Below are 22,688 nucleotides of genomic sequence, written 5' to 3' on the forward strand. Positions count from 1 at the left end.
AGCCAGCCCAGTCTCCCTTCCTTTGCTGCCGTTTCCCCATCGCTCCTCATTCACCACCACCCTGCCCATTTCCCAACGCCCCTGCCACATTCTCCCCCCTACCAGCTCCAAGCGGGGAGCTTTCAGCAGCTCAGCAGTTAGTTACATCTCCCCATCATGTAAGATGGAAGCACCATCCGCAGCCTGTACAACTGCATAACACTGGCTGAAGAGCTGTTGAAAGGCCCCAAGCCAGACCCCAGGACCTGGGCTTTACAAGAGTAACAAGGGACATGACAATAAAGAAGAATTTTTTATTGGAGGTGCCAAAAGTAGGAACAACCACAAATCTATGAACTCCCCTCCCAGGCAAATCTTCCTGCCAGCTGGTAACAGGGTGGTTGGTGTCAGGTGTGCATCTGTGTGTGCGTGCTGCTAGACAACGGCTAAGCTTACACTTCCCCCAGTCAGAAACCAGCCAATAGCCCCTGGCACTCCAGGCAACGGCAAGGACCTTTCCTGAGCACCTGAGCTTTGACTTGACAGTGGTGGGTCATGGTGTTTGTTATCTCCAGAGAGACAAAGCTTTAGGTTCAAGATTTGGTAGGGGAAGAGCAGGAACACAACTCCTAGTGGAAGTGCAAGGGCAGGTAACCTGGGCTGTAGCTTCCAGGATGACATCACTCGAGGGTTCTGGCGACAGGGGCAGGCTGCGCTGTCTGAGCAGAGATGCAGCAGCCCCAGGCAAGAGATGACCTTGCTAGAACCCAAGGGCTTTCCTGCCTCCCCATCTCCAGCACAAACCAAACCAAAGGGCGACACCGAGAGCCAGAGGCAGGGAGGGGAGATTATTGGGCCCAGAGCAGGGCCAAGCTCTGACTCACTTCCCAGCCCGGCGCTCCTCCTGGCGCTTGGTGAGGATGTATTTGAAAAACTCGTACACGGACCAAGCAATGGCTGTGGAGGGCATCTGGTAAATGACCCGGGCCTGTACCCCACGGAAGTAGGCGGTCACACCGCCCACTCGGTACACCGTCCTGAAGGCATTGGCCATGCCTGTGATATGTCCACTGATGTTGGAGTTCAAGGCCAGGGATTCCTGGGTGTTGAGCAGCGTTTTACAAACGTCCAATGGCGTGGTAGCAGCAGCGGCCACAGCACCTGCGCAGGCCCCTGAGACCACATGGGAGCCAGGGTTATACTGTCTTTGGGGGTTGAGCTGCTCTTGCAGAAACTCGTAAGTCATGAAGTGGATGGCTTGGAAGGGGATGTTCATGGTGAGCTGAGTGGTATAGCTGCGGTAGAAGGCCCTGGCCCCTTCGTTGCGCCATACGGCCCGCACACAGTCCGTCACCCGCTGGTACGGTGAGTTGTACATCTGCATCCTCTGCTTGATCACTTGGGGCAGATGGCAGCAGCAAGCAGTCAGCAGTCAAACCACCGAGGGGATAACGAGAGAGAGAGAGAGAAAGGATGAGTATACAGCTAGGGAGCTCCCTGGTTTCTATTCTCACTTGCTTCAGAGACCACTGACAACTAAGACCAGAAAACCCCTGGTTCAAGATCAGTATCTCCCAGCAGCCCCACACCCAGCCAGGAATCTAGCTAGAACAGCTCTTTGCTGGGTGCCAGCTACCTCCCTGTATTAGTATCTGGCTGCACACCCAAGGGCTCCTACACTTCATTTCAGTCAGCATTCGCACACTGAGCTCAGCACCAAGCATCTACGTGTTCCCTTGGGGAGACCAATCCCTCCCTCCATTGTTACAGACCTATGAGGCAGTCAGAGAATATCAGTCCGTCTCTCAGATGGATCGCAGCATCTGGGCACATCCATGCATTTCTACAGAATCTTCCATCCCAGAATATCCCCAAGCATTTCACTAATTCAGCCAGCAGATACATGCGCTCATCTACAGCCACAGCCCTGATCGCTTCCAAGCCAAACTCCAGCTCTACACAGCAAAGCAGAAACAACTCTCTGACTGCAACTGCAGGTGGATTAGCTGGAATTTGGGCAGGACACCAGGCCTACCACCCAACGTCCTGCAGAAAGAGCCAGAGCACACCTAAGTGTGGGGCATAGAGATCAGTCTCACCACAGGGAGGGAATGTCATATACTGAGCCAAAAGCACCTGCATGTTCTTGGGGAGCAACATCCAAGCAATGGGCAAGCCCAGCTCTTTGCCTCTGCAGGTGCACTCAGACTCACGAGGCATTTGGCTGCAAGTATGCAGTTTGCGAAGGCTCTCCTAGGAACACCCTGCAAAGCGGATTCAGGACCTTGAGGGAAGGTTGCTTCCAGAGAGCAATTTCTCCCAGCACTCACATCCTCAGCTCAGGTGGGCCCAGGTGAGAACTGCACTCACCACAGCCCAAATCACTGGTAATCTGAATTCAGATCCGCTAACTAGAGCTGTCACTTTTTCTGCTGATCCTCATGACAAGCTCCTTGGAGGGAAGGGTTCAAAGCTCCTTCACTCTCTTCCCCTAGATTCCCCAGGCTGTGGCTGGCTCCTTTTTCCTAGAACAGAAACCTTCTGGCTAATCCAACTCCTTAAATGGATACCACTGAGCTATCCAGGCCTGGGCCCTAGGCTGGGGATGTTGCTCTCTGCAGGACTCTCTCTCGTTAGGACAGAGTGAGGAGAGCGCCCCCTGGTGGCACAGACAGGAGCACAGCACAGTTATGAAATCAGCTCCCTCACAGAGGAAGCAATACACACCCTCACCCTGCCTACCAAGCCTCCCCTGCAGTGGGCACGGGGTCATCATTACCTTCCACAGGGTTCATAGCTGCATCATGGAGCAATGTTGCTACACACCCCGCTGCACCTGTAAAACAAGAACTGACACATGTGAGGGGAGGAGAGGGCGAGAGACTCGAGGCTCCACTGAGCCCCAGAGCCCCTCGCCAGAGAAGAGGGAGACACCCACTGCCAGGACTCCACTACCAGAAAGAAGAAGATTGGTAAATTTCTAATGCAGCCACCACATCCTGCCCATGAAGAGGGCCAGATGCCAGGAACCCCCAGCTTCAGAACCCACAAATTGACGGGAAGTGCAATAATCTGCCAGGTCCTTATGGAGACAACTAAGCCTCACTTAATCCCAGCACCTACTAGAGAGAAGATGCAAACAGACTCACAGGGACCCTATGGGACCATGCCTCACTGTGTCCCAGAGTGAGAAACCACTCCATAGTCAGGATCCCTATGTATCCACCTGGGTGAAATACACCCTCCAATGCAGGTCCAATGAGTCCCAAATCTGTTCAAGAACAGCAGCATGGGGAACCAGAGAAAGTCAAAAGCACCACTGGGAATGAGGCATGGGAACGCTGAGGGTTGCATCCTGAACCCTGCTCCACTCTACCTACCCACAATGCTGCAGTCAATCCCAGATAGAGATGAGGGGGAGTCCTGCAGGCAGCTCCCATCCACAGGTGTTGCTGTGAGCAAGGGGCAGGTGTTGGCCAGCTCCCAGCCCCACTAACCTGTTCCTCAAAGCCAGATACCTGGGAACATCTCAGACAGGTCTATGAACAGGTGCAGGCACGATTACAGCACTTCCCCTTGCCCAGCGCTGGGACTGGTAGGGAAGCGTGATGTGGAACCAAAGCACTGCACAGATGGGCTGCTAGCTAGTGACTGGAGAGAGCACATTGCTTAGGACATCTGCTCCATTTTGAGCAGACCAGCCTAAGTGCAGCACGTCTAATGGTTTAAGCCCACCGCACTAAGCATCAGCCCTGGCCACTGCTACCAGTCACGTCTCTCTGCCCGTTGGCCACCATCACCCTGGCACAGCATCACCAAGGAAACCATGTCCTGGGCTGGATGAGGAAATCAGTGACATTACAGCACCTTGGAGAGCCACAGAGGAAGCCCTGGCCCCTACTCAGCCCCTAGTCCCGACTGCCCAACGAACTAACACACACACACCCTGCTCCCCCCTCCCATTAGCTGGGGAACATTTGTTTTCCCCATTGCTGCATCTGGCCCCATGAACAGATCTAAACAGTAGTAAGCACCTCTAGTGCCACTCATGCTCTCCCCTTGATTCACTGTAGCCACTGCTGCACAGCCCTTGCCTGCCTTACAGCCAGTGCAGAGGAGTGGACACGGAGCTCTCCAGTAGGGCGGGTACAGAGTTATGCAGGTATAGATCAGGGCAGTGTTTGGGAGATGGTAACTAGGCAGGGGAGAGAAACCGCTCTGACAACCAGTCTGATCTCTACTGAATCACCCTGGGAGGGCACAGGAGACCTGGCTTCTGGGCAGCCCCTGCCCTTGACTTTACAGCCTCAGCCAGCAAGGCTGCCCTTAGCTGCTCTAGCCCCTCAGGGATGGTGGTGCAGGGAAGCGGTGCAGGAAGGATCAATACCATTGGCCACATGGCTATTGCCCCCAGCATGGATAACATCACTCAATGTCTTTTTTAACTTTTCATAGCAGGCGAAATACAAGGCATGGGCAGGGCCGGCCCCAGTGGCCGTGATGTTCATGCCCCGCATGGGCCTCCAGAAACCCTCTGTCTGGACGATCCGCCACAGGGCCTCGAGCACGTTCCGATAGCGGGCAGCAGGCTCCGGCTGCAAACTCTGCATCCGAGTCTGAAAGTGTAGCAAGAAAGAGATGTTACACGCACTGGACGAGCCTGCGGACAGCCCAGCCCAGCCCAGCCCAGCCCCGGTTCCCGGTTCTCCTCGTGCCGCTCGCTCCGGGCTGGAGAGCCCTGACAGCAGCGCCAGGCGGGCCGCCGGATCAGCCAGAAGGGTCCTGTCTCCCCGGGGCCGGCTGCAGCGCCAGGCGGGCCGCCGGGTCAGACTAAGGGCTGGTCCCGGGGCGGACGCCGGTCCCGGCCGAAGGGGCCCGGCCCGGCCCGGCCCCTCAGGCCCCGCGCAGCGCCCCTCACCTTGACGCAGTCGATGGGGTACATCACGCAGTGCTCCAGCACCCCCGCCACGGCCCCGGCCAGCATGTGGGTGGAGACCGCGGCGCCCTGCGGCAGCGCCTCGTAGTCAGGGTCGGAGCCGGGCTCCGGCCTCCGCGCCGCCTCGGAAAAAGGGGGCCCCCCCCCGGGGGGGGGGGGGCCCGGCTCGCCTCCGCCGCTCCCCCGGGCCCCAGCCGTCCCCGTCCGCAGCAGCCGCAGAGATGCGCCCGTCCGTTCCCGCCCCGGGGCCCGCGCCCGCGCCCGCGCCCGCCCCTAGCTCCATGGTGCCGGCCGGGGCCTCCGATCCAGCTCCGGGAGCCGCCGTATCAGCTACGGGCCGCGAACGGCCGGAGGCTCCCGCTCAGCCTGCCACGCCCCCTCAGCGCCTATTGGCCAGCGCACTGTACGCCCCGCCCATCGACAGCCTCTATTGGCCAGCCTCGCTACCCGCCCGCCTACCGACAATACCTATTGGTTAGCCGCGCGCTAGGCCTCCATACATGCCCAGTTCCCATTGGGCAGTCGCTCTCTCCGACACAGTCATCCACAACGCCTACTGGCCAGCCATGTCTTCAGTCCCGCCCATCCACGGAGCCTATTGGGCAACTAATCTTTTTCTCCCGTCCATCTGAAGAGCCTATTGGGCAACCGATCTTTGACCTTTTGTCCCTTCGAGCTCTATTGGTTCCTCCTTTCCCTCAAAATCGCAATTATCACGGCAGAGGAGCAGCTATTGGGTTTTTCGCCTGCCACTCAGAATCCAGGGTCTTGATTGGCTCTTGCTTCGAGTTCCAAAGGGCGAGTTATTGGTGTGAACGCCCCTGATTGGTTCTTTAATGATGGTGACGCCCCGGGGAGGAGCTCCCGCGATTGGCTAAGAAGACCCAAAATTGAGCGCGTATCTGCAAATGACCCCGCCCAAAGGGGCAGACTCACACTGCGGCCTCTGCGATTGGACCGCACTCCGGGGACATGCGCGAAAGAGGGAGCTACGGATCAGAGACTCGGTGTCTGATTGGCCACGACCGTGACGTAAAAGGAAACGTTGGGATCTGCCGGCCGGGCAACGCAGAGTCCCTTTCATTCTGATTGGCGCCTCTTGCTTTGGGGGCGGGGTTCCGGCTCAGGACGGGCACCGATTGGGCGTTGGAAAGATGGGGCGGTCCGACACGATCCATTCAGACGGCGAAACTTGGGGAGCCCGCCCCCTCCTTTCACGTGGGCCTCTCATTGGCTGCTTGCTGTCGCCCTAGTGACGTGGCTACCGCTGCAGCTGTCCCTGGCGCAGCTTGTGGTGCGGCTGGGGGAGAACGCTCGGGAGCAGCCGGGGCGCGGTGCCCGGGGAACTCACCGCCACTGGCTCAGCCCGGCCCGTGACCCACCCGCTGCTGAGCGGACGCTCGGCGCCGATGGCGGGGGCGGCCCAGCTCGGGGGAGGTCCTGGCCAGGCTGGAGGGGCCGGGAGGTGACGTTGCGCTGGCCGAGTCGAGGGCAGGGGCCCATGGGCCAGGTGAGAGGGCGCGGGCGGGGCCGCACGAAGCCGGCGGGCAGGTCACGTGCCCGCCAGGGCCCCGGTGCAGCTGAGGGACACGCCAGCGCTGCTCGGCCGCCCCAGCTCTGTCCCGGGCCCGGCGGAGTCCAGGCATTACTGCGCCTGGGTCCTGCTGGGTATTTAACGTGTTCCCCGTCCAGGGAATTGCCGAGAGCCGCCCTCCCTGCAGCACCCGTGTGAGGCAGGGCAGCGTGTTACCGAGTGACTTGAACCCAAGTCCTAGCCTAGTGTCCTAACCACTGGGCCGTTCTGCCTCCTGCCGTTTGCACACTGCTTGGTTTGTCTGTAGCAAGCCGGGGGAGGGACATCCTCTGAGGTCTGCCGAAACTTAAAAAGGGCCAGGTGACTAATTTTTTACGGTGTCTGACATTTCTTTTGACCCCCTTTTCGCGGGGGCTACAGCACTTTGAGGGCTGAAATTGATAGGTGGGATCCCTTGGGTTGTGGATGCATATATAGAAAGTTGTGCGTGGTATTGTTGTAGTCCTGTTGGTCCCAGGATGTTATAGAGATGGGGGTGGGGGTGTCTTTTGTTGGTCCAACTTCTGTTGGTGAGAGAGAGCTTACACGGAGCTCTTCTTCAGGACTGGGAAATGTACTCAGGGTGTTGCAGCTAAATGCAAGATGGAACAGATTGTTTGGCATAAGTAGTTAACACACCTTTCAAGGTTAAGTGACCAGTTAACATTTCTCCAGTCATGGGTGCTGGGAGGCGGGTGGGCGAGAGGCTGTGGGAGCCAGTTTGCGTGGGTTACAAATGGCTGTAATGAGCAATCAACACTCTGTCCTGTTGTTCAGAAAATGGATGAAGAACATGGAGCACGATTAGATTACACTAATGCTGCTACTGACTAGAGTCTCCATCTTCCAGCAATTTCCTTAACGCCGTTTTCCTTAACAATACTTCTAGAGTAAAATCAGAGTCTGCACATATATTTTAGAGCACTTTGAAATATTAACTCTTAAACGAGAAATGTTGCTCTTAAGCAAAACTTCCAGAAAACTCCTATGCAGAACACAGGCAAGGAGCAGCTAATGTGCTGAACACAGTCTCTGAGAGCTGCAAAGGCAGGACTCAAACTGGTAGTGCATGGGGACTGCTTCGGGTCAGTGACCACCCACTTACTCTGTTGTCAGAGTATCTGCAAACACTCTGACTTGCAAGAGCCTAGTCCTGCTTCAAAGACACAAATGATTTTCTCTAGCTTGTCAGTTTTGCTCAAGCCACATTGTAAGTCCAGTTTTTCTCCCTGAATAGTTTTAAAAATATTGTTTCCCCAAAGTGATAGTAGGTGTTTGACAAAAGCTATGATCAATCCTGAGCAGGTGATAGCAGGCTGGGGAGAGTCAGAGCTATAGTTTGAGCCCCAGATGCACCAAAATATTATGAAAACTGTAAAATTTTGATATCACATGTTTTTCTGGAGGGGAAGGGAAAGGGCATCTGTGTCTTGGGCAGCCCTTGCTCCAATGTCCTCCCATTTGGGTTGCTATCCTTACCCCAGCCCCAAATTTCAAGACCATCCAAGTCGGCATTTGGATTTTAGAACACTTAGGAAATTTGGCTACTATAAACAATGTTAGTCTCAGCCTTAACTATAGTCATGGTACTGTCCCACTACCTCATCTCATCTCAAGGGTAGTAAGGATCCAGTGCTGGGGTAGGGGGTAAGGGAGACTGGAGGGCATTGCAGGAGAGGCTGCAGAGTGGGGTGGGGGAAGAGGTGGGGATGCAGTGGACATAGTGTACTTAAATTTCCAGAAAGCCTTTGACAAGATCCTTCACCAAAGGCTGTTATGTATATTAAGCTGTCATGGGATAAAAGGGAAGGTCTTTTCATGGATTGAGAACTGGTTAAGACAGGGAACAAAGGGTAGGAAATAAATAGTAAATTTCAGAATGGAGAGGGGTAACTATGATGTTCCCAAGTGTCAGTCCTAGGACCAATCCTATTCAACTTATTCATAAATGATCTGAGAAAGGGGTAAACAGTGAGGTGGCAAAGTTTGCTGATGATACTAAATGCTCAAGATAGTTAAGACCAAAGCAGACTGTGAAGAACTTCAAAAAGATCTCACAAAACGAAGTGATTGGGCAACAAAATGGCAAAATGAAATTTAATGTGGATAAATGTAAAGTAATGCACATTGAAAAAAATAACCCCAGCTATACATACAATAGGATGGGGCTAATTTAGCTACAGCTAACAGGAAAGAGATCTTGGAGCGGCAGTCAAAAAAGCAAACGGGGTGTAGGACCATTAAAAGGGGATAGAGAATAAGACTGAGAATATATTATTGCCCTTATATAAATCCATGGTACCCCACATCTTGAATTCTATCAGAGGGTCACGTGTTAGTCTGGATCTGTAAAAGCAGCAAAGAATCTGTGGCACCTTATAGACTAACAGATGTTTTGGAGCATGAGTTTTCGTGGTGTGAATACCCACTTCGTCAGATGCATGTAGTGGATATTTCCAGGGGCAGGTGTATATAGCAAACCAAGCTCAGAGATAATGAGTTAGTTCAATCAGGGAGGATGAGGCCTGTTCTAGCAGTTGAGGTGTGAAAACCAAGGGAGGAGAAACTGGTTCTGTAGTTGCAAGCCATTCACAGTCTTTGTTTAATCCTGAGCTGATGGTGTCAATTTGCAGATGAACTGAAGCTCAGCAGTTTCTTTTGAAGTTCTGGTCTGAGTTTTTTGCTGCAGATAATGAACTAACCTCATTATCTCTAGCTTGTTTGCATATATATACCTGCCCTGGAAATTTCCACTACATGCATCTGACGAAGTGGGTATTCACCCATGAAAGCTCATGCTCCAAAACGTCTGTTAGTCTATAAGGTGCCACAGGATTCTTTGCTGATCTTGAATACTGCGTACAAATGTGGTCTCCTCATCTCAGAAAAGATATACTGGCACTAGAAAAGGTTCAGAGAAGAGCAATCAAAATGATTAGAGGTTGAACAGTCTCATGTGAGGAGAGATTAAAGAGGCTAGAACTTTTCAGCTTGGAAAAGAGAGACTTTACATCCTCTGTATATCCCCCCTAAATCATGAGTGTTTGAGGAGAAGTGAATAAGGAAAAGTTATTTATAAGAATAGGAGCCACCAAATGAAATTAGATGGGCAGCAGGTTTAAAACAATAAAGGGAAGTTCTTCACACGGTGCCCAGTCAGCCTGTGAACTCCTGCCTGAGGAGGTTGTGAAGGCTGGACTGTAACAGCGTTTAAAAGGAACTGGATAAATTCATGGTGGTTAATGTCCATTAATGGCTATTAACCAGGATGAGTAAGGAATGGTGTCCCTAGCCTCTGTTTGTCAGAGGGTGGAGATGGACGGCAGGAGGGAGATCACTTGATCATTACCTGTTAGCTTCACTCCCTCTAGGGCACCTGGCATTGGCCACTGTCGGTAGACAGGACACTGGGCTAGATGGACCTTTGGTCTGACTCAGTATGGCCATTCTTACGTTCTTAATTGGTGTGTATGGGGTGGGAGGAGGAGGTAGAGGAGAAATCTGGGTGTTTAAAAAAAAAAAACCCAACCCCCAAATCCATACACTAGCATAATGTATAACTGACAGACCATCACACCCGAGTGTTTTATACACCCCTTCCTCCCGCATTAGGGTGTGGACAGTGCCAAGCACACTGTGGGAGCCAGTGGCAGGCTGGACAGGGCATCTGCACCTATGAAGGAGGGCCTGGGGACATTCCTGGTAAGCGAGTAGGAGGAAGTGTGGGCTTGAGGGCTCTTTGGGATCCCCCAGGTACCTGCTGGATTCTTGTGCTCTCACTGCTCCCTTCTGTCCTCTTTCAGAATCAGCATTTCCTGCCTGTGCCCAGCATCATGGCATTTCACTGTGCCCCTGGTGAGCCTGTGTCCACGTCAGCGACTGGCCCTGCTGGGACTCTTCCTTGGAGTCTGTCTCCTGCTGCTCATGGCAGCCACAGATCTGCGCCATTGGGGCTCCTCTCCCCACCCAGACAAGCAGTTTGAGAGGTGAGTGAGCCCTGGGTTGGAGTCTCTTTGCTGTGCCTGGCAAGGGAAGAGGAGCTTAGCATCACAGGCATTTCAGAAACATGGTGAAATGACAAATCAGTGGAACACTGTGTGACTTGGCTATGGATTAGATTATGCAGACAGGATAGATTATGCCATGAAGGCAGGGCAGCAGACCAGGACACAGAGAAGATTCTGTAGAATCTAGCAAGAGAATTTTTGAGGGGAGAGGACCACATAGGAGGATCTGTATGGCTACAAATCCTAACCCATAAGAATGAGATTATATGTGTCGGTTTAGCAGCCTTCTGCCCGGAGACTGAATGCACAAAGTGGAGAGGGATCAAAGTCTAATGAAAACAGTAGTAATGTGTGACTTGGTATAAGCTAGTGACATGTCTCAGCAGGACAAGGTTTAGAGAAGCCATTTCTTGACACCTGAAACTGCTTCTTGAAACCACTAGTTCCAAAGCACACAAGGAGAGAGGTTATTCTGACCTTAGTTCTGAGGAACATGCAACTGCTGATTTAAGAAGGAGGCACAGTTGATCTATGAGGCGGTCTTGACAACAATATCAAGTTTAGCATCCTCGGGGGAGAGAGGGTTGGGACAGTAAACTTCAGAAAGGGGGATTTACAATAAAAAGTAAGGAAATTAAATTTCTCAGACTGCCCAGAAGCTGCTTACACACAATATGTCCCCCTCTGTTTATAGACAACAGCTCATAGTAAATTGTTCAGAGAAACCGAAACATTGTACTAGTATAGGGAGCTCTGTGCCTTGCTTTCACTCTTTGCCTGAACCCCCTGAAGAAGTTGTGCTAGTGAGGATGAAGGTGCACGTGTTGGACCTCCCAGCCACTTAGCCCTTTTCTGTCCAACCTCTGAAGAACAGCACAGATGACAGAAACGTTATGCAGTTTACTTCTCTCTGGGTGACCCCTGGTCTCGAGTCCCGTATCTTCCCCATAACCTGACGGGTAGCATCCAGCAAGGGAAGTGTGGTGCTTTGCATTCACCCACAGTTCTTCTCCAAGATGATGATGGAATTTAAAGTTAAAAGACCCTTGGTGCTCTACTTGGAGTGGACTAAATCGCTCAGCAAGTCTACCCAACTTCTTCTTTCTCCAGGCACCAATGCAGTGGACAGTGCTGTTCCCAAGAGTGCTAAGGATGTCAGACTGCATGTCACATTGCATCTGTCACCTGGCTGGTCTGAAACTAGAAGGCAACGCTAGGTTGCTGAATCTGCCTGTCTCAGGGGTGTCTCCATCACAGCTATGTGATGGGCTGCTCTGTGGTCCTCTCCCCAACGTCCCCAAGTGTCAGTGCTTGCACTGGCTACCAAGAAGGAGTCCTGTTTCAGCCCCTCCACCCTACAGAACTCATTTCCAAGACACAGAGGCCAAACTCTCCTGCCCCCAAGAAAAGCTTTGTTCTCTCTTGGGGAGCCCTATATTTGCAGCTGGCCAACCGTTTGCATAGGGATGTGTCTCTAATTGCTGCTGCTCCTGTGTGTTGAATGTTGTCTGAAGCTGCCCTTGTAAGAAGGGATTCTTTCTGGGTCAGTGTTTCTACATGTGGATTAAAGAAAACCCTCCTGTGGCCGTTGCTTCTCATTGCAACTTCTCTCTCTGGTTGGAGCATCCCTTGAGCTCCTTATGCCCCCGGAGGGAGAATCCTGCACAGATGGAATCTGTAGAGAAGGGGAAATGGCCAGTCAGGCACGGCTCTGCCAGTGCTGAGATAGTGACAAGACTGGGGCCTTGGTTTGCTTTTCTGAAGAGCTCCTCCATCAGGATGCTCCCTTCTGCCACTCCCAGGTGGAAGGGGCGTCTCTTTTCCCAGCCCATTAGTTTTCATGCCTCATTGGAGTTGAGCCTCTTGATATGGCTGTTTTTCTTGGGAATTTTGTGTCCCGTATAATGGAGGGACTGTGGAAAGTTCAGGAGGGAGTGGCATGTGACTGACATGAAAGTGCTGTGCTATTGCTGGCCGTAAGCTCTAGAGGAGCTCCAGGGGTCTCGCATGGCAGGGCTGAGAGGCCAGAGTGAGTCCTGCTGGAGCAGCATCTCCAGAGACGCAGGATCACAAGGTCAGTAATTTTCCCCTCCCTTGTCAGAGTGCTGAGGGCTCTGGCTGTAACACAATTACCCCAGAAGCACAGGGCCAGTGAGGCGCCAGCTCTGTGCTAGGCAGTTCCACTTTCCGCACCTGCTTCTGGGCTCAGGGAAGGGCAGAGATGTCCCCCCGGTGCCGCTGTAATTGAGTTGAGGTTGTTTATTGTCCATATTATAGCCCGGGGGTCATCGGAGCCTCGTGGAAGCGGATGCTCTGGGCTGGGTAATGGTGCTGAGCCAGGGCATCCTAATTCTGTTAGGCCTTTTACTAATGGAAAAGTGAAGCTGCAGCCCCTGGTTCTGCCCTGCGTGCGGGCAGCTAGCATTGCGCTGACTCAGCCAACGGGCACAGCTGCAGGCGGGGGGCCTGCGAGGGAAGGAATCAATCGGCCATATTGATCTGCTGCCCTGAGGATCCAGAAGAGCTCGTCAGTGCCCTGAGGGAGTCTGGAGCTTTCTTGCCACTTTAGAAGCAGAGCTCTGAGGGCAAGTACTTTGTGCAGCATCAACAGAGCCTACAGAGTGGGCTAATGAGGAGAGAAGGCCCCATCAATCTGCCCTATGGCCTCTGGAAGGACAGACCAGACATTGTGCGGGGGCGAAGCCCTCCTAGGGTTCGCTGGTAAGTTCATGTCCCCGGACTCTGCCATCAGCCACGGCCAAGCCCCTATAGTGCCTTTGTCTGACGGGTGTGTGTGGGGTGACTCTTCCCTGACTCTTACAATGACTGGTTGATGTTCTGACCCCTTTGTAGTCTCGTAGCCTCCAGCCCCCCTGTGGCTGATGGCTAATGGTTGGTGCAAGCACTCAGACCTGCAGAGAGGAGAGCTGGTAGACACCTCTCCGGGCTGCTGGGGTGGTGGGGGCTGGTGTCTGAGGAGCCTGCCCAGCTACAGACGCTGTGAGTGGAATTTTCCCAGCATCACAACTGCCCTGACTGCACGGGATCCCGCCCAGTGCACCCCGGGTGGAACTGAGTCCTTGCTGTCTCATCCCATCTGCTCTCCATTCTCCCTCCCTGTGTAAGGCCCATCCAGGTCTCACCCTTAAGGAGGCAGAGCGCTACACGTTATTGTGAGGCAGTGTTGTGTGGAATAGGCTGGCTCCCAGCACTCGTGCTAGACTGAGCTTGGCCATGCCCATGTTGCTATGGGGCTGTGCCTCGGGTGGCCCTCTGCTCCTCCTGCCTATTGGGCTGATCCTCCCTCTTCTGCCGTCCCAGGTACCTGGCACGGGTGGGAGACCTGCAAGCTACAGACACAGAGGACTCAACGCTGAACTACGGGATTGTCATTGATTGTGGGAGCAGTGGCTCCCGGGTCTTCGTGTATTTCTGGCCACCGCACAATGGGAATCCTCATGACCTTTTGGACGTCAAGCAGATGAGAGACCAGAACAGCCAGCCTGTTGTCAAGAAAATCAAGCCAGGTCTGTGCCCCCTTCTTCCCCACGTGAGCCCCTACTGCAAGGGTTGGGGACTGATTGCTTACTTTTCCTTTCGTGCAGGTGAGGACAGGGCTGGTGAAGGCCATGCAGGTGAAGGAGCTCGTCCACTCTGTAGTCTGGGGCAGTGATCTCGCCCCTTCGCCTCCCTCAGACCAAGGGGCAGTTTACATGCTCCTAGTCCCTGCCCTGTGGCTGAATGGCAGAGCTTTGCTCCCAGAGCGGCAACTCTAGGCTGCCTTTCAATGCGTGTATGTGATACTGATTTCTTACTCGTTTCCCCTTTCCCTGTGCAGGGATCTCTGTGCTGGCAACAACTCCTGAGCAAGCCAGTCACTACATGCGCCCGCTGCTCAGCTTCGCTGCAGCTCATGTGCCGGTAAAGAAGCACAAGGAGACTCCGCTCTACATCCTGTGCACGGCAGGCATGAGGCTGCTGCCTGAGACGTGAGTGCTCCCCACTGCACCTTGCTTGTGTCACTGGGTTCCACTGGCATTGGGGGGCACCCAGTCACTCAGTGAGCCAAGGGCAGGGAATTCCTGAGAGAACCCTGGTGCCACACACAAGGGAGAAAGGAGCATGCTGCTCTGAGACTAGCCAGCAGGTGTGCTGGGGGCAGAGGGGATGACTTGGGGAGATCAGTGTGTGGGAATAGAGGATTGGCTTCAGGAATCCTGGAAGGGTGTGGATGGGGGTGTTGGAGTCATTGCCGCCTTTGTGATGAGGGACAACGTTTCACTCTCAAATGAAGTAGCTGAAATCTCAACCCCTCAGCTCCAAACCAGAATGGGTATGTTGAGGGGGATTCATTGTGCCCTAACCCAAAGGGAAGGAGAGGCAGCCGTTGGGCAGGATGCTCACTGTGTCCTCTGTGGGAAGTGGGGGAATGCTTGGGCTGCGGGGACTGGAACACTCACTGCCTGTCTCCTATACCCTCCGCAGACAGCAGGCTGCGATCCTGGAGGACTTGGTGAGGAATGTGCCCCTGGAGTTTGATTTTCTCTTCTCCGAGTCGCAAGCTGAAGTGATCTCAGGGAAGCAGGAAGGTAACAGTACCTAGCTCCTCTAATACCTATATGTGTTATGAATAGGGAGCCTGAGGGAGATGAGACTTCACTGCAGCCACTATTGACCAGGTGCCTGTAAGAAGTGGCTTGGCTGCTCCCTCCTGTGGAGTGTGGTTTTGCGAGCAGGTGGTGCTAATTATTGTTTGTATGGGAAGAAGGGCCGGATGCCAGAGTGGGGATCAGTACTGCACAGGCATTGTGGGAGCCCCGGTGCATGCTCTGAGAAGGTCTCGCTCTGAGGCCAGACAGCATAGGCAGGGCGAAGACGATGGGTCTTTGTACACACTGTTCCCTGCCACTGAACCGATAATGCAGACTCACCAGTCGGCTGGGCACTGTGCTCCCTTAGGCCTGATGGAACTGTCCTGTCAGATTCTGAAAGAACCCCCTGAGTGCTGGTCCTTCTGCAGTCCAGAAACTGCAGATTCCAAGAGCATCCTGGCTGCTGCGGGCGCTTTACCTAACACACTGATTTGTGTGTCTCCCCCTCAGGAGTCTATGCCTGGATTGGGATCAACTTTGTCCTGGGGAGATTCGATCACGAGGAAGGTGAGTCCAGCCAGTGCCTGTGTCTCTCTCTCTAGCTTGTGGGGCTGGAGTGGGTGGAGCTCTGCTGGAGTTGATCCAGCACCCAGAGCAAACCAGGGTCTGGCACTTTGACAGCCCCTGCTCCAAGGCACCAGTCCCCCACCGCAGAGGAGGAAGAGTCCCTGAGCCCCTGTCGGGTGGGGAGAGTGAGGTAGTAGAGAGCTGGGAGTCAGTAGGGGGTGGGGCAGCAATGAGAGAGGATGGGAGGGGGAGGGGGCAGGACAGTAAAGATGGGATGGGGTGGTGTTTGGAGTTGGTATCTCAGGATGTTGTAGGAGCAGAGGCCTGCAGGAATGGTGAGATCTCTTTAGTTACCGTCAGGCATTTATTCCACTTTATGGAGCTCCCTGCATTAGGTAGCAACCAGATGGGATCCTGCCTCATCCCTGTCCCCCACACAGTTTGGTTCCCAAGGCCCTGACCTGGGGGCTGAGGGGGCAGGGAGGCTGCCCTGTGAAGTTGGTTCCTGGGACCCTGTCGTGGGTGTGCAGGGCAGGAGGCTGCCCTGGGCACTTTGGTCCCACGGTCCTGCTAACCTACTCCTGTGGGCTGCAGAGGAGGATGCGATGATCACTGTGGCCCTGGGGGGTCAGGCGGAGCCCCTGGTGCGGAAACGGACAGTGGGGATCCTGGACATGGGTGGTGCCTCTCTGCAAATCGCCTACGAGGTGCCCAGCATGGAGACCTTCTCCTCCCCACAGCAGGTGCGTATTTTGCCGACAGGGCAGGAAAGCAGCCCTTGCAGTCCCCAGGCTAGGCCCTGCTGCTCACCCCTCTCTCTGCCCTAGGAGGAGGCTGCCAAGAGCCTGCTGGCTGAGTTCAACCTGGGCTGCGATATCCAGCACACAGAGCATGTGTACCGTGTCTACGTCAACACCTTCCTGGGCTTTGGGGGCAACTTTGCACGGCAGCGCTACGAGGACCTTGTGCTGAACCAGACCCGTGCCCACAACAGGTAATGCTGCCCCAAGCTCAGCAGACCCCCATTGGCACCTGCCTGCAGAGGGGAGTTCCTCAGACATCCCAGCCCCTGAAGCTGTAGGGCCCGTAACAGAAGGGTGACCTGTGTGAGGTCTAATCTCAGCACACTCTGCAGAAGCCTAAAGTGTGATGGTGTAAGATGACTGCTTTAAAATGGCCTCCCTTAATCTGCAGGGCTATCCTCCATGGGTCTGCATCGGAGCTGGAGGTCCTGCTGTCTCTGAGTATGCGGGAGCCAGCACATGGGCAGTCACCCGTCTTGGAATGCCATGTGGAGTTGTAGCCAGGGCCAGAGACACTCAATGCCCAGAGCAAACCTCCCTGCCAGAGCTTCAGGGATAGTCTAGTGCCGGTAACCTTGTTTCTGCTGCCGAGGCCTGGGGCTGTGTCCTCCCATTGGGTGGGCAGGGTGTCCCTTTGGCAGCTGTGTGCGCGCGCCCAAAGGCAGCGTGTGCTTGTCAAGTGGGTAGGGTGTGCTGAGGTGGGCTGCGCTTTCTGGGGTGTGCCCAGCGGGGGGATGTTGCTCTTAGCAGGGGGAGACTCAGCACTCAGAGGGGTATTTCCAATGGCTGGGGCAGGGGGCATAGCTGTCAGTGCAGAGTCTGCCCCCCGGTTAATCAGTCTCTTCCCTGGCTCTCGTTCCAGGCTGCAGGGCCAGCAGACAGGAACAAGTGCCGAGACACCCTTTCTGGATCCCTGCCTGCCTGTGGGACTCGAGGACACAGTAGAAAGGGGTGGCCAGACCCTGCATGTCCGAGGGCAAGGAGACTGGCAGGCCTGTGCGCAGCTGCTGCACCCTCTGCTGGCAGGGGTCAATGTCAGCCAGGCCTCCCTGACCCACACTTACCAGGCGCCCATTGACTTCAACAACAGCGAGTTCTACGGCTTCTCTGAATTCTTCTACTGTACTGAGGATGTGCTGCGTCTCGGGGGCCACTACCATGCACCCAGCTTCACCCGCGCTGCCCAGGTGAGCACCACCCTGACCCAGGGGATGGAATGTGCTGTGCTGGGAGATGAGCACGTTACTTTGTGCCTGGATTCACTTGTACCACCTTGACCCTTCTCTAGCTCCCATGGGGATCCTTCCCTGACAGGGTCCCTGCCCTAGTGGATGGGGGAAGCAATAGATGGGATTTCTTGGTTTTTAGTGAGCCTTCTGGTGCAGTCTCATAAACTAGGGAAATGTAGTGTAGATAAAATTACTGTAAAGTGGCACACAACTGGTTGAAAGACTGCGTTTGCTGTCAAACTGGAAGGGTGTACATGTCTAGTGGGGTCTGCCCTTGGTCTGGTGCTATTTAAAATTTTCATTAATGACTTGGAGCGGAGAGTGTGCTTATAAAATGTGCAAATGACACCAAACTGGGCGGAGGTTGCTGGCAGTTTGGAGGACAGGATTAGAATTCAAAACGACTCTGACAAAGTGGAGAATTGGTCTGAATTCAACAAGATGAAATTCAATAAGCACTTCGCACTTGCTTCATTTAGGAAGGAAAATTGAAATGCACAACCACAAAATGGGGATTGACTGGCTAGATGGTAGTACTGCTGACAAGGATTTGGGGGTTAGAGTGGATCGCAGATTGAGAATCAATATACAGTTGCAAAAAGGCTTATCTCATTCTGGGGTGTATTTACACGAGTGTTGTATGTAAGACACAGGAGATAATTGTCCTGCTTTATTTGGCACTGGTGAAGTCTCAGCTGGAGCACTGTGTCCAATCCTGGGCACCATACTTCAGGAAAGATGTGGATGAAGTGGAGGGAGTCCAGAAGGGAGCAACAAAAATGACATTTAGAAAGTCTGACCTGCGAGGAAAGGGTAAAATAACTAGGCATGTTTAGTCTTGAGAAAAGAAGAGTGTGGGGGGTGCGGTGTTAAGGCTGTTGTAGAGACAGCGGAGATCAATTGTTCTCCATGTCCACTGAAGGTAGGGCAAGAAGTAACGGGCTTTCATGTGCAGCAAGAGGGATTTAGATCCGATATTAGGAAACTTTCTAATTATCAGAGTTGTTAAGCTCTGGACTAGGCTTCCAAGGGTGGGGGTGGAATCCCCATCACTGGAGGTGTCTAAGAACAGGCTGGACAAACACCTGTCAGGGATGATCTAGGTTTACTTGGTCCTGCTTCAGTGCAGGGGGACAGACTTGAAGTCCCTTCCAGCCGTACATTTCTGTGATTCTATTTGCTATGCTGGAGGAGAGTGCTGGTGTTACGTTGTGCCCGGTGCCTCCAGGGAGGGGTACCAGTCTCCACTGACAGTGCTCTCTCTCCCTTGCTGCCCCAGGATTACTGTGGCCTAAGCTGGTCAGTGCTGACTGAACGGTTCCAAGAGGGCCTGTACTCACCACATGCGGACCAGCATCGGGTCAAGTAAGGAGCTTCCCCTCACCATGAGCACAGCTGGAGCTCCGGTCAGTGTGTCTCTAGCACCTGGGGCTCTCAGAAGCAGGAGGCCCTGGTATCTGGCTGATTGTCCCATGTGTTCTGTCTGTAGGTATCAGTGCTTTAAATCTGCCTGGATGTACCAAGTCCTTCATGAGGGCTTCCACTTTCCCCTGGATTACTCCAGCCTGCACACGGCCCAGCTGGTGTACGACCGTGAGGTGCAGTGGACCCTGGGAGCCATTCTCTATAAAACACGGTTTCTGCCACTCAGGTAAAGCAAATCTGAGGTGGGAGCCCAGGGGCTGTCCCCAGTGCTTGGCTGCAGAGGGGCAGGGCAATGCCTGAGGGGATTCATAGATTCCAAGGACCATTGCGAACATCTCATCTGACCTGTATGGTACAGGTTAGATAACATCCCTACAGAAACTCCTAGAGCAGAGCTTTTAGAAAAACATCCCATCTTCATTTAAAAATTGTCCGTGAAGGAGAATCCTCCATGACCCTCAGAAGATTGTTCCACCTTGCAGTCGCACACCAGCTCAAGCTCCTGGCTACTCCAGTCCCAGCAATGGCACTGCAGGGAACAAGGCAAAGGCACTGGCTGTAAGGGGAGAGCCTGACCTTTCCCAGCAGGGGGCACTGTAAGTGCAGGGAGTAAGCCAAGGTGCATGTGCTGCATTGCCACCTTTCATATCAATTCTTCAGTGGTGGGTGCTGACCTCTCTTCCTTTCTCTTTCCTCCCTACCTAGGGATCTCCGGCAGGAGAGCAGCCGGCAGGCCCACAGCCCCTGGCTCCGCCTCTCCTTCGTTTACAATCACTATCTCTTCTTCGTCTGCATTCTGGTGGTGCTGCTGGCCATTATCCTCTACCTACTGCGGCTGCGCCGCATTCACAGATGCCAGCTGCGCTCGGCTCCACTCAACCTGCTGTGGCTGGAAGAGGTGGTGCTGTTGCCAGGCCAGGAACTGGGACCCTAATCCTGCTACATCCCAAGAATCTGTCTCAGCCACAATTCAACCTGCTTCTAGGTTCCAGTTCCAGCATCTGAACTGGAACCTAGGCTGGATGGCAAGTGCCCAAAGACTTCTGTCAGGAGGTCCATCATCTCCTCCTCCTCCTCTTAAAGCCAGAACCAGAGTCTGACAGGTCCTAAGCAGCACAGGACATGCCTCCAGGACTTTGCATTTGTCAGAAATATAAGCACCAGAGCCAAGAGAGGTGACACCCACTGAGAGGTGGCATCACCAAGGCAGAGCTAGCACTTCCTACTCAGGGAAGTGTAAAGGCAGCACAGTTGTAGCATTTCCTCTCATCTGTTGTCTTGCAAACCTATGGAACTCACTGCACCAAGATATCAGTGAGGCCTAGAGTTGGTAGGATTTAGAGGATGACTAGACACTTGAGGGACCAACAAGCACAGCTGCTGTTCCCTCTGAAAACTCAATCCTAGAGGACTTAGTCAGCTAAGCCAGCTTCTGCCTGCCAAAGAGCAGGGATCCTGGACCCCTAAGTCTCTGTCCTTTGGCCCTGTTGTGGACATAGAGGAGCCCCTGCCCCTCCTGTCTTCACAGACAGGCTGCAGCCTTTGCTCAGTTTTTTGCTCCAAGGGGACAGGACTGGGACCTGGAACCTTGGCCCTGGCTCTATGTTCAGGCTGTGCCTGTAGCGGTCAGAGGACTGGCTGGAGTTAGCCAGCAAGCATGACATGCTCCCTGGCTCTAGGGAGTAGCTGTGGCAGCTTGGCCTGTCATGGTCAAAGGGCCAGAGTCCCTCATCCCATCTTCACAGGAGAGGGGTTTAACCCGACCAAAAGGGCTGAGCAGCAGTGAGTCTGTTTCCATTGGTGTGTCCTGTTCCCAACTAGTGGGGTACCCTATGGTCCATAAGGCACAATGCCCCAGTCTGAGCCATGCGGTTTCTTGATTTCAGAGAGGGGGAAGCATTTGGAAACTTCATAATTCTGTGCTGAATTGGGTTTCTTCTACCAGAAGCTATTTGAATGAACATTCTCTCTCAGCCCTCATCCCGGCCTCAGGGCTTTAAGCCTCCCTCCAGCCCATCTGTTTGGTAAAGAGGTGCACAGCCCAACTGCTGCATCCCAGCAGCTCTCACCCTAGGGAAGGGCTCTCTGCTACCTCAGTTGGATTACATTTGATGTCTTGTAGGGGCTAAGACAAGACACTGGCCCCAGCAACGGGACTGGAAGGGCCACTAGCTTGTTCTCTGAAAGGGGAGGCAGTGTTTGTCCATGGGTGGGCAAGGGCCTTCCTCATTCCAACCCTATCCCCCACCCATTTGCTGCAAAATCACTTTCCCTGCCAAGGACAGCACTCCTTCCCACAGCAAGTGCTGGCTCAACTTGGCCATGGAACCCCTGCTGTAACCTGGTTCCAGAGGGTAGCTCAGAACTGCACTGGGTTTCTGCAGGGTTCCGAGCCCTCCCCTGGAGGAGGGAGGACTGGGCCTGGTCTGCCTCCGTAGCCAAATCCATGTCTTCAGCCTCCAGGCCCTGCACAGACCCCTTTGTGGTGCAGGTAGGCAGGCAAGGATGTGTAGCCTCCATACTCTAAGCTGGCTGCACACCCTGCAACTGGTTCGTTTTCAAACTATGCCAAGGGAACAACTATACCTACGTAAGCTCCACGTTTCACTTCCACACCCTCATGTCCTGCCCTGATATGAAGTGGTGGGACTATCTACCACCTGTAGAGAAGATAAGGAACCCCTGTGGGTCAGCCTCTATGCCACACTGGTCTCACACCCCACCAGGGATACTGAGACCTCCTCCTGGCCCTGGACAAAGTGGCCATATACACCATGAGGAGGAGGATACTGGATGAGGGGGTATTCTGTGATTGGGACCTATTTCTGGTCCTCCCTGGTCTCATGCATCCAGGCAGAGTTCCTCTGTGTGGCACCCCCTAGCTCCTTAGACAGGTTTGAGGAGTAGTGGGGGCTGTCTGGGGTTCTCTGCTCAGTGTCCCCATCTGGAACTCCTCTCCCTGTTATTCCTTAGTTAGCCCCTGTATTCATTTGGATTCTTGGTCCAGTGGTTCCCTCCCACAAGGTTGAGGAAGGGTCCTTTAGACACAGGTGGTCTCACACTCCCCCGCCTCCTGGAAATTCCCATAAGGCCTCCCCTCCTTCGGCTGGGCTCTGCCTCCACTGTTGAATGCATTTGGATTACTTGAACCCCACCTACTCCAGTTACTAGAGCAATAAATGATCCACAAGCCACCCACAACAGCCTCTTTGTCCATATCTATGCTGGTAACAAGCTCTTGCTGATCATGTCAACACTCACTGTGGTCTCTGCTGCAGGAGCTCTTCCCCTCTGTGGGAAGAGACCCCTAGGTGGAAGCTTCACCCAGTCAGATGCTGTGTCTCACATCAGACCTTTAGTTATCAGCACCTGTTGTTGCCCCAGGTGCTCAGTACAGCAGGGGTAGCTCTGATCCAGGTTGCACCTATGACATGATCACTGCAGAGGGCACCTGCATGAACTGCTGACACCCAGGGGCAGCCCTGCAGTGTTCCACCAACCTCCTGAGAACAGCACAAAGCCTTGCCACCAGGTCTCCAGCTAGGAGGGATACCTGCTCTTTCCCTTTACCCTCTCT

The 22,688-nt window shown here is 53.9% G+C and overlaps 2 protein-coding genes across 2 annotated transcripts; one reads left to right on the top strand and one right to left on the bottom strand.

Annotated features, from left to right (window-relative positions):
- Positions 1-757: 757 nt before the first annotated feature.
- On the bottom strand, positions 758-5,272 carry SLC25A28 (solute carrier family 25 member 28). The gene is given in 5 exon segments (XM_032767926.2): positions 758-1,377; positions 2,759-2,815; positions 4,367-4,595; positions 4,898-5,102; positions 5,104-5,272. Coding segments are annotated over 5 exon segments (1,104 nt in total). The 5' UTR covers positions 5,199-5,272; the 3' UTR covers positions 758-859.
- A 615-nt stretch (positions 5,273-5,887) lies between these two features.
- On the top strand, positions 5,888-22,312 carry ENTPD7 (ectonucleoside triphosphate diphosphohydrolase 7). The gene is made up of 14 exons (XM_075072947.1): positions 5,888-5,978; positions 6,169-6,352; positions 10,292-10,474; positions 13,817-14,022; positions 14,101-14,130; positions 14,334-14,484; positions 14,981-15,084; positions 15,598-15,654; positions 16,249-16,397; positions 16,482-16,648; positions 17,320-17,644; positions 18,966-19,051; positions 19,176-19,337; positions 19,817-22,312. Exons 1-14 carry the CDS (start codon positions 5,888-5,890, stop codon positions 20,043-20,045), a joined length of 2,124 nt encoding a protein of 707 aa, XP_074929048.1. The 3' UTR covers positions 20,046-22,312.
- Positions 22,313-22,688: the final 376 nt, after the last annotated feature.

This window comes from Chelonoidis abingdonii, chromosome 16, assembly GCF_003597395.2.
Source record: "Chelonoidis abingdonii isolate Lonesome George chromosome 16, CheloAbing_2.0, whole genome shotgun sequence".
NCBI lineage: Eukaryota > Metazoa > Chordata > Testudines > Testudinidae > Chelonoidis > Chelonoidis abingdonii.